Raw genomic sequence first — 11,503 nt, 5'->3', positions numbered from 1 at the left:
GTAATCCCTCATAACTTCTCAATAAAATATTGAAGAGTGCATTGTTTTTTGGTGCCTCACGGCTTTGACAGTCTGGAACAATGCTAATTATGATAAACTAGGCTTTTTTGTGTGGATCATGCCACAGCCAAGTGCTTTGAGAGCTTTTCATCTCTCTGTTGCCTCCCTCGCTGCCTAAATTCTCCTCTAACTGTGAAATGCGTACGAGAACTCTGACAGTCCCACTGTCTGTTGTAACAAAGTTTCTCGCTAACTTACATTTTTTTTTTTTGACTCCAAGCTCTTGTGTCACATTTGACATGGTGTGTGTGTGCGTGTGTGTGCGTGTGTGTGTGCGCATGCATCCTCGCCTTCTGCTGGCCCAAACCCACGCAGGTGACCAGAGGGGGCTTTGTGTGGGTGGACAACTCAATGGTGAAACCCCCCCTTTCTCTTTCTCTTTCCCCTTGCCCTCCCTCCTCCCTTTGCTCCTTTTTTTTTTTTGTGCCGTCCGTCCATCATTATGAAACCAAAAAGTAGGACCCACGTGGAGTCACAAGCTTCAGCAAAACAACAGATAAGCTATTTTTTCTTTGATTCAACACCCTCCCACAACCGCTCCAAAAATACTACATGGTTATGGGATAATATTTACATAATAGTAAATAAATGCACAATACAATATATTTTTGGTCATTACTGTTTTATTTAAGAGGGGTTTCATGTATGACAACACAGTTTACATTTTCATAAAAGAAAAGTGAAGCAAGAGAATACAACAACTAATATCCAACATAAACCAACAGAAAAATTACTCTTATCACACCAACACTCCCTCCCTCTCTGTTCCATATGTAGAGTAAGACAATAAGGTTGCAATGGAAAATCACAAAATACATAAAAAAAAGGTGAAAAGTAATAATGGACAGTCAGCTACACAGGGAGTATTCACTTTGGGTTGTCTGTTAGACGAAGAGCAGCCAAATATTATTGAACTGTGACTCTGTATTCCTTAAAAAAAAAAAAAAAAAACTTAATTTTTCAAAGTGAAGGGTATCAGTCATTTCATTGATTGCATTGAGTTACAGCTTAAAAGTGGGAACTTCTTTCCTCTTCCAGAATGTCAAAATTCTTTTTTAGCTGTAATCAGATCACAGGAGAGAAGTTGCTGCTGTGTTGTTTTTTTATCTGAAGTTCCCAATGGAATTAAAACATGATCAGGTTTAATGTGGATTAAGAACATCAGAGTTGTTTTAAAAAATATTTGTCCAATATGTCTGGAAACATCTTGTGAACCTGATTTTGAATAGCGGAGTCTGTTAATGACCGGAAACCAAATGAGACAACGGCTCAAGTTGATAGAGCAAGAATTGATCTCTATAGGCTCTATAGGCCCAGGTTGCATCCCCTGCTTATATTCTCAAGGGGGGGAAGCAGGACACTTTTCTGTTAGGACCCGCATTTTTGAGGTACAGTGCTTTTTGAGTTATGGTAGGTAAGGCACCTATCTAGAACTGAGGGTCAAACACTTGCAAAAGAAGGCAAATGGAGGTGCTGACAAAATTACTCAGAAGGAGTTCATACATTTCTTGCAAACGAGACAAAGGCTCCCCTCAGGTAGCAGTGAACAGCTGTGTGAATATCAGGTCTTTCCACTGTAAGAATCCACTGTCAAACTGGGATGGGAATGAAGGATTCCCAGCTATGGCAAGCACGAAAAAGTCAGGTCGAGTCAATTTTATTTAAGTCCGATATCAGAAATGACAAATTTCCCCCAAGGAGGTTTACAGCAATACAACTTCCTCTGTCCTTAGGCGCTAATATCGGATAGGGAACCACCTTTTTTAAAAAAAGAAAAAAATAGGGAGAAAAAATAGGAAGAAACCTCAGGGAGAGCAAAGAAGGAGGGATCCCTCCCCCAGGATGGACAGAGGTGCAATGTACAGGATGCAAGTTACAGAATACAACACTGAAAAAATTATGATGAATTTATAAGATATAAGAAATCATCTACTGTTAAGTTTATTTATTTACTTATTTGTTTGTTGTTTGTTTGTTTGCTTGCTTGCTTGTTTCAATTTTGGCACTATTTAACCACTTAAAAAGTAAAAGTAAGAAAATGTGATTGAATTTTTTTTTTATTTCTTTGATCATGTATCTGTAGCTTTCAGGATAACCCAGCAAGACACATGAGAGCAACTTGTAGCAGCATGAGCTTGGTTACAGCGTGTTTCCTCTGAAGTCTCGCTGTATGGCTATTTTTGAGTCAGTGCACTGCACACAGGAAGCTGTGTATGTGTGTGTGTGTGTGTGTGTGTGTGTGTGTGTGTTTGTGTCTTTCATAGAGGAAGAAAGAATGAAGATAAGAGGCAGTGTTATAGGGAGGATTACCAGGGATTAGGCTGTAAAACCAGATGATTGCTCAGTTTATCATGTCACCTTTCTTTTATCAGCAGACGCAATAGGTCACAGACATGCACATGCACGCACATGCACACACACACACACACACACACACATGCACACGCACGCACACGCATGCGTGCGTATGTTCACACAACTACAGGATGAAATGGAAGCCGGGATGCAACCACCTGCTGCAAAAACACTGTCCCCAGCAGTGTTTCTGTCATGATTTGTGCTTGAATAGTGAAAACAGCATGGGAGAACCTCTGGGCAACTCCCAGTCTATTGCTACTCTACTCCTGACTTGATCTCTGCTTTGTTATTGCTCAGTGCATTTGAAGGATGAAAATGCTGGAGATAGATAGATAGATAGATAGATAGATAGATAGATAGATAGATAGATAGATAGATAGATAAGAGATTCCTGCTTTGTTTCTTGATGTATTTGGTTAATGACAACACTGAACCTCATTCTTATTCTAAAGTAGGCCTTGTGAGGCCCAAAACACATTTTACATATCAAATGGGAATCCTCATGTTGTGATGTGATTTAAGCTAATGTACAACGCAAGGAGACTTGTTGCACATCCATTTACTGTATTATGTTTTGTGTAACATGCTTTAAATGGACCAGACCGCATCAACATTGCCACCCTCTGGTCAAGATAGTAATAACAACTGATGCTGTCTACCATCAAATGTGACATGAGTTTGTGTGATGTGCCAAACTGAGTTGTGACGGACAAGTTGGAGGATGTAGGAGGATTCAGCGAGGGCAAAAAGATGAGCAAGTCATCATGAGGGCACATTGAGTCATGATCTCTGAAACTGTCACAGAGTGACAAAGCTCAGCCAGCTGAAGCGTGTCTGCTCCTACCAGATCAGACCAGGCGATGCCTGGGATGCCACACGACTGAACACTAGTACACTGTGTAGCTTTACAGACTCAATGTACACGGACAAGTGTAGAGCAGTACAGGAAATATACTACCGCTAACAGCTTGTGTTCGCTGTACTACAGTTGCCACAGGCGTGCACTATGAACACAGCAGCAGCAACAACTCAGTAAACATTTGTTTTGTGAGATTCTACAGCAAATATTTTTTTCAAGTGTGCCTCAGCAAATCTATTTTCTCTCTGATTCAAGAGGACTTCATTAAGAGACACATTCACGTATGAGGATACACGAGAATGTCTGAAGTTGAATCCCTTCAACTTGCCTGGAGGATCTAGATGACTATTCAACTAATTCCCAGCATGCACAGTATGGCTCACTTTTACGTGTAACATCACATTTAGGTGCTGTAATGAATGGTGACTATCCTTCTCCCGGAAGAGCTGGATTTAAGCTCCTGTGACAGCAAGCGGCTGCCTTTCTGAAGTGTCTTTGAGCAAGACACTGAATCCTTACAAGCTCTAATGGAGCTGCTCTCTGGTGGACCTGCACTCTCACTTCTCTGTGGGACGGAGCATGGGAAAAGCCAATTATCTTCTTTAGGGATCAATAAATTATTAATATATTGCTAATATTTTATGTTTTTATCAATATTATCAATGAATTAATTAAAAGTCATTTGCCACTGTTGTGTTTATAATGTTGCTTGGCACTTTATTTAGATATGATCAAGCTACATTTTTTTCAAATCTCACCCACACATGTAGTATAAATGGAAAATAAATGGAATAGCATGACCATGATGACTGTCATGTAGAGCATTTTGAATGGACACTGCAAAAGCTTTAGAAATTGTGCAGGAACCATTTATTTTTTACAACTGGACATTGTAGATCTGGTTTTGAATATGTATGAATTGTTGATAACTTAAAAATGCTATGCCTATCTAGGTCAAGCTCAGCTGGATTTGGGGTTGTCAGCTTTCTGCAGAGTAAATAGGTCATGCTAACGAGGAGGGGCTTTTGACAAGCCTCACATACTTCATCAGCACACCACAGAACAATATCAGATTGCTGATTGTGTAGAACATGCTTAGCTTTAAGCCACAATGTTAAATCATGCCAATGTGTATCAGAGTCATTATTGTAAACACCAAACAATATATGAAACCAGATAAGCACTATATTTCATGCAACAAATTACATTATTCACAAATATGTGTGTATTTGCATTGAGATCGAAAAATGCAGTTATGTAGCCTTGGAGAAATTTAATTGCAAAAATGAGGTGGAGAATGTGTGAAAATTAGAATCTGCTGCGCTTCATAGCAAGTTTATTAACCCAGAAAGCATAAATATAGATGAGAACCCAAGGAGATTATATGAACCTAATGCATCAGTGCACCAGTTCCACAGCGATAGTCTCACAGGCCCACAGGCCCACGTAAAAAGGTCTTGGCGTTGCATAATGGCGCAGTAGAGGCTTCATTTGTGAGAAAAGTGCAAAGTTTGCATCTTTCTCGACCGTGATACAAGGGTGGGCTTCCTGTCCTCATTTATGAACCACAGGTTGCAAAAAACGTGAGCAATAGCACATGTACACACCTACATATGTACATACACACACGTAGTTGGACAGGTAGGATGGGGTATATATATACAGGGAGAGAGCAGATATTTAGGAAATTCTCCTCTGGTCCTTCGTCCTGTCAACATGACTCCTGGAGGTGTGGTCACAGCCGCGCTCCTCTGCCGCATACTGGGCCTGCTTAGTTCAGCTCCAGCTGCCCGTAAGTTCACTTCGTCACTTTTACCTGCTTAACATTACGGCTGCTATTAACTATGGATGCCAAGACCAAATGAGAGTACTTTACAGGGTGTTAAGGGTGACCTGTGTCCTGGGCAACAGAGACTGAATTGGGGTTATGCAGAAACAATAGTGGTGTAACAAATGATAATCGCACAAATGCAGTGATTATAAATTCTGCCAATTCAACTGGATTGATGTGCGAAATGAAATAAATTGAACAAATTGCTCCAACTTTGGCCTGAATGGATATAAAATGCTTTGAATTGATTCACTGACAAATTGTTAAAAAAAAAACAAAAAAAACAAAACAAAAAACAATCACTTCAGTGATTTCGTCCGTTTTTTGTCAGTAACTTCTTTTTTTTTTTTTTTTTGATTGAATGAAAAATGTTGAAGTGATAACGTTGTCTGATTTGTTTTCACATTTTGGAAAAAGGTATGGTGTTAAGTTATTGCATGTGCTCATTAATTAATATAATAACATTTTGGATAAAAGTCCTGAATGTAGACTCAAATTGCAGTTTAGAAACTCAAATTGTATTTATTTAAAAAAAAAAAAAATTAATAAATAAACTTTCATAAATTGAATCATAATCATAAAGTGAGTAGTGAATCAAATTGAAGTGATGTTGAGCCAAAGATTCACATCCTTAAGAAACAAAAGCCGAATAGACCATTGTGTGATTTGTGTGTGTGTGCATGTGTGTGTGCATAGATGCTCGCAGAAAGAGTGCCTGTTGTTTGAGTTACTACAGGAAGCCTCTACCCTTCCACCTCATAAAGACCTACACAGAACAACACCACTGGGAAAACTGCCACCTCGACGCTATCATGTAAGACTTCCTGCCCACAATGCTCTCTGCTTTAATGCCCCAAACCAGCTGCCTGTCCCAGTCTCATTTCTCTTTCTTATCAGAATAGCTGAAACTGTATCTCTGCCTCTCCTCTTACTGTTTTTCAAACACACAACACACCATCACTGAAACACATACACACCTTCTCATCTACAACACGGCACGGTTGCCATGTAGCTGACGATGCTGTGTGTGTGTGTGTGTGTGTGTGTGTGTGTGTGTGTGTGTGTGTGTGTGTGTGTTCACTGTTGCAGTTTTGAAACAATAAAGAACAAGAGGGTATGCACCACAAAAAAGGATGACTGGGTGAGGGAAGCCGTGGCCCGACTCAGGTATGACATCACTGCTCACTTTGAACTACCAGCTAGTTGAACCACCAAGTAGTACACACGGAGCCAAAAACACAAGACATTTATCGCCTCTCTGTAGCAGCATCAGTAAAACAAACCTGCACGTTTTGCAGTAAAACGAAGAAGACGTCCAAGGACAGCCCTGCCAAAGGTGGAGCCGTGATGAAGAGAAGAATTTCCTCAACTGATCCTGGGGACAGATCAATCCTCAGTGGCAACAAAAAATTCTCAGATGTGTCTGGTAGCGCTCGAAACTTTTCTGCCAGTAACGCAACAGCAACCCCCACCAAAGCAGGTGCCGTCTCCAATCACACTGAAGCTTTCTATTAGCCCAGCCTCATTCAAACCATTCATGTTTTGTGACCCCTGTGACCCCTTGGCACCTTGGGAGCCCCAAAAAGTGGTTGTGTAAGATCTCCGACAATTTCAGTTAAATAGATGATGTTATGGAAATATTAAATTAGCTCACTGAAATCTAATTATTTTTGAGTGCTGTCTTGGAGAAAACATGCTAGTAAGTCCTATTTACACCTGCTTTTACGAGCCTATTGGGTAAGTGGTGTCGGCCCTAAAGTTGCGTACTCATGAGTCAAGGGGGCCCTAAGGAGAGTAATTTGGGGACCACAGCTGTAGACTATGGCTTCAGTCATTTAGCAAATGTATAACCGGAAGTCTGTCTTTTTTAATCATGCTTTTCGACTGCGCTTTTTCCTAATGAGCTTAACACCTCATGAGGACACACTGCCATTATTAGCTATATTCTGTGAATTTACTACTTCACTATATGTGTGTGCCTTTAAATGCTATTTTATCATGTTTCCTCAAAGGAGAAATAAATATTATTTACTTCACAGTAGAACTGCACTGTCCACATTTATTAAGCTCGTCCAACTTCAATAAAGAAGATATTTTCCCGAAAAAAAAGAAAAAATACTACCCCTACTGTAACTGTACAAAACCTGCATGGTGTATGGTGTATGTTTCAATGGCGTGACTTGTGTGCTGACTGTGTTTAGAGGATTTTGCAGGCAGCACATCTGCTTGAAGGTATCTAAAACATTTTTTTTTTTTTTTTTGAGCTGTGTTGGCGAATCTCCCCTGAGCTGATGCAGATGCATGGCATGACTGACAGGGAGGCAACCTCTTGTTCTATTTCAGAGCAGTGCCCCAAGGGGTTGATGCCTCACCCACACAAGGTGACTCCCTCAATGACACACATTTCTCATCAAAATTACACTGCAGTAATATGAAATTTCCACTAGATGGCGAAAACAATCCATAACAATTCATTCAATACTGGTTATTATTCACCTGTGCTGTAATAGTCATGTTATGTTTTATACCAACAAAGATAACAGCAAAATTGAGACTCAATTTTAAAAAACACAAACGACAACATGGATGATGAGTAAAAACATTTATTTTGTTTCCAGCAAACAACAGAGGACTGTGTATTGTTCTGTAGGGCCTTTTTTCCCTTTTCTTTTCTTTTCTTTTCTTTTCTTTTCTTTTTTTCTTTTATACTTATTTGGCCTGATGTTGACATTGCAACAATGCCAATAAATATTGCCAGAAATAAATAATAAATAAAAGCATATTAAATAACATAAATTAATTGAATGGCACTTTGCTGAAGATATTAATGGTGATCAGGATGGTCTTGAAGAATTCCTTCTACTGGGGAGAAGCTGTTGAAGCTGCGGTGGTGTTTGTTGTAGCTTTGCGGGCATTCCTAAAAAAAAAAAAAATAAAAAAATGGAAATATGAGCATACACACACAGAATAGTATGTGTGGTGCAAGCTGGATGCGGAGAGAGATAACAAAGGTCTACTCACTCTAGTTCCTGGATCTTCTGATAGACCCAGTCCTGTTTCCAGTAGCTGCAGATAGTTCCCTCTGTGGTCTCAAATCTGGGCAGAAAAAAAGAGGAATTCAGACACAACAACCTTAAAAACTACTAAAATCTACTATAGTATGAAGCTAGAACTTTTGCAGAGACATGTAGCCAGTGATATTACGTTTGGCTGCATGGTTTTCAGTTTCTAACAACGTAAATTTTAGATCCCTATCCATTGTGTTAACAGTGAACAAAATAATGAAGGTGTCTCTTACTTGACAGCGCGGACACAGGGTGGGTTTTTCCTCTGGAACTTGAAGCCAATAATGGGAGCGGTGATGTTGCCGACGGTGACCTCCGTGCAGCAGTCGAATACTTTGGTTCCCTCTGAAAATGAAACGCACAAGGATGTTCCATAATGAGCACACATCACCTTTCTCATTTGCAGCATCAAATCCTTCTCCCTTTTCCATTACAATGAAAAAATGGGAGAGTGCTGCTGGCCTACATTTCCCCACACAATTCAGACGTCTCACATTTTCATGCCAAAGTACCGTTTCCCTTTTATCAGTTGATGAGTGTAGACGGGGGCAGATAAAAGTGACTTACCAGATACAGTTGCCATCAGTGCCAGAGTGCCGGCGAGGAGAGCCAGGCATGCCAGTCTTGTGATGCACAGCTGCATGGTTCCTGTCTGAGATGGTCTGGAGGTTCTTGGCGGAGGCAGAGGGCTTGACTTGGCCAGATGGAGATGACTGATCTGCTCTGACCAGTGCCATGGATATATACCCACTAAAGAGGAACCAGGTCATGCTAAGCTGACCCATTCCCTCTTAGGTCATGATTATTGAGTGTGTATGTATCAGGGAGGAAATCCGTGGGTGATTCTGTCTAGTCAGCTATTTCCTCTGAATGATTGCATCAGAACAGACAAATAAATTTGCAAAATTTGCATACACAAAACTCATTTTTTTTTTTTTTTTTTACTTTTTACTTTTCACGTACTTGAAGATTTTTGGTTTCAGTAACATCTATTATTGTTGGTAAATTACAGAAGGTGCAGGCCCGAGCTCATGTTGAATATAGTTAATACAGATTTTTTTGGAATTCTTTACTGACATGACCTGTGAACTACAAACCCAAATAAATTGTGTAAAACACCATAATGGCATTTTCATGATGATTTCAGCAGACATGCACATTCATCTGCTGATATTTCTACCTAAAGCGTCATCGTCTTCCCTCGATCCCTGCACTGTCTCTATTGCTGACATTGTCAGTGCAAGAGAGGGAAAAGGAGAAGGAAGGAGGGCAACCCAAAGTCTTCCGCCGCAAACCACAACTTTCCGAGCAAACCTCCTCCCAAATATGGGCAGTTGTCCTTGAACATGCCATGTCATCTAAGCTACAAGTGTGGACTTGTCTGAACTTCATGATTTGGATAATTTGAAAAGTTCTACAGTAAAAGCCAAAAGTACTTTCTATGTAGAAACATATTCCTTGATATGTTAAATTTCACTCACCACAAAGAACGGTTTTGTTTTGTTTGTTTGTTTGTTTTCTCACTCACCTACCAAAAGCCAAAATGACTGCCAAAGTAGAGGATCTATGATCTGTTATAATGGTGGTTCAAATTCTGTGTGCCGCTGGAGTTCAGCTCCTTGTTGCCAGCAAAACAATGCTGCAGTTTATTCATGGTCTCTGAAGGGAAGAATTGGCTCAAAAAGCAAATAAGCAATAATCTTCCAAATGAGCCATATTTGGCTTCTGTTTGCTGTAAATAATCCTTTACAGCTTTTCAGCTGTGTAAAGTAGTTCAGTGTCTGATAGAACTCTATGTCTGGAAAATGATTTATGTTAAATTAAATTAAATTAATAATTTCAGCCTTTATGCTTGGTAACGTCTTGAGCGTTTAGAAAAACTGCTTTACTTGACTTTGCAAGGCAGGAGACTGTTTCGGGTTCTTGCAATGTAGGCCAGCAGTGTTGGGAAAAGGTCATATGGTGGGTGAGGAATTTTTGTGCCAAAACACAGTATGGGTGTTATGGTCTAGTGTACTTTCCTGTGTTCCCCCTCCTTTGTGTTCTCTTGTCTGTGGTTGTGTGTGTGTGTGCGTGTGTGCGTGTGTGTGGCATGGGCACTTTACCAACACTCCTGATCTTGCTTGCCCTCATTGCACCTGCCCTTCATCTACTCATCAAGCCCCAGTCGTCGGCAGATCATTGCTTCTACTACAGAGGTAGTTACGAACCTAGCCGGCATTTCGTACTATCTTCATACTGTGTGTATTTTCTGAGACTCCTTCGGTGCCTTTGTCCAACCCTTGTTCTTCTCCATGATCATCTCATCGCCCTGCCTGCCCACCTTCACTCTCTCCAGCGTTTCCACGGGCTGCCCCCCAGACCCTGCCTGCTTTGCCAGCTTCCAACCAGCCATTCAACTCTCACATCCTCATCCACAACCTTTAACTGTAACTTTTAACTTTGACCTCTTTCATTTTAACAACAATAAACTCATCAAAACTTCTTTGCACCTCCCTGTGTCTGCATTTCGGTCCACCAGTAGCAAACCTGACAATAGGCTGAAAATGACATTTTAAAGCCAGAAGTCTCAGCAGTAATCTCAGAAGTAATCACTGAGTCATTATAGTTATCAACAATCCTATCAACCACCCACAGATACATTGTCATTCTTTGCTATAGGGTAATAAATATCACTAATTAATGATAGATTTATTGTTATAAAATATGTCAAACTGCTAATTTATAGTCATTACAGAGAGGCTGACTTTGAAATATGCAGTTGTAATTGGTACGCTTAACAATAAAGCATTACTAGATGACATCTGTGATCTGATTTGTTTAATTATTAGAGGGCTCATAACAGCACATGTAACTGAGTCGTACCACTGAGTGGTGAGACAAATGGTTCTAGTATTCAGACATTTGTCCATGAATGTGCACTAGATATATAAATATATTTTTTAATAATTTGAATTACTGCCTACAACCCATTGGAAGACTTAAACATTTTCACTGTAGACCCTAAGAAAATATGTGTCCTTTGCGATCATGCAGCTGGTAGCTGTGTCAGCTGTGTGATATTGAGTTGGAATTGCACAAACATCATTTTACTGGCCTTTATGTCTTTTAATGAAAAATGAAAATTCCTCCTCATTGAAAAGCAGAACTGAATAATCAGAATGAGGAAGGAAGCGTGATCGGTGTGACCTGCTTGGCTAAAATGAAGATGTGATTACAAAATGCAGTATGCTCTTTTCTGTTTTGTGAATTGGAGGGACATGAGAATTGAAAGATGGAAGTTCTCCTTTTTATTTTGTGCTTCATTCATTGGGCTGTTTCAAGGTTGCA

General features: G+C 40.0%; 1 protein-coding gene across 1 annotated transcript; it reads left to right on the top strand.

Moving 5' to 3' along the window:
• The first annotated feature begins 4,985 nt into the window (after positions 1 to 4,985).
• Positions 4,986 to 7,109, top strand: LOC115375069 (C-C motif chemokine 17-like). The gene is made up of 4 exons (XM_030074348.1): positions 4,986 to 5,069; positions 5,805 to 5,922; positions 6,198 to 6,275; positions 6,407 to 7,109. Exons 1-4 carry the CDS (start codon positions 4,994 to 4,996, stop codon positions 6,621 to 6,623), a joined length of 489 nt encoding a protein of 162 aa, XP_029930208.1. The 5' UTR covers positions 4,986 to 4,993; the 3' UTR covers positions 6,624 to 7,109.
• The last annotated feature ends 4,394 nt before the right edge of the window (positions 7,110 to 11,503 follow it).

The sequence above is a fragment of the Myripristis murdjan genome, chromosome 17 (assembly GCF_902150065.1).
Source record: "Myripristis murdjan chromosome 17, fMyrMur1.1, whole genome shotgun sequence".
In the NCBI taxonomy this organism is placed as follows: Eukaryota; Metazoa; Chordata; class Actinopteri; order Holocentriformes; family Holocentridae; genus Myripristis; species Myripristis murdjan.
The sequence above is the reverse complement of the archived record's forward strand: the minus strand, read 5'-3'. Positions and strand labels throughout refer to the sequence as shown.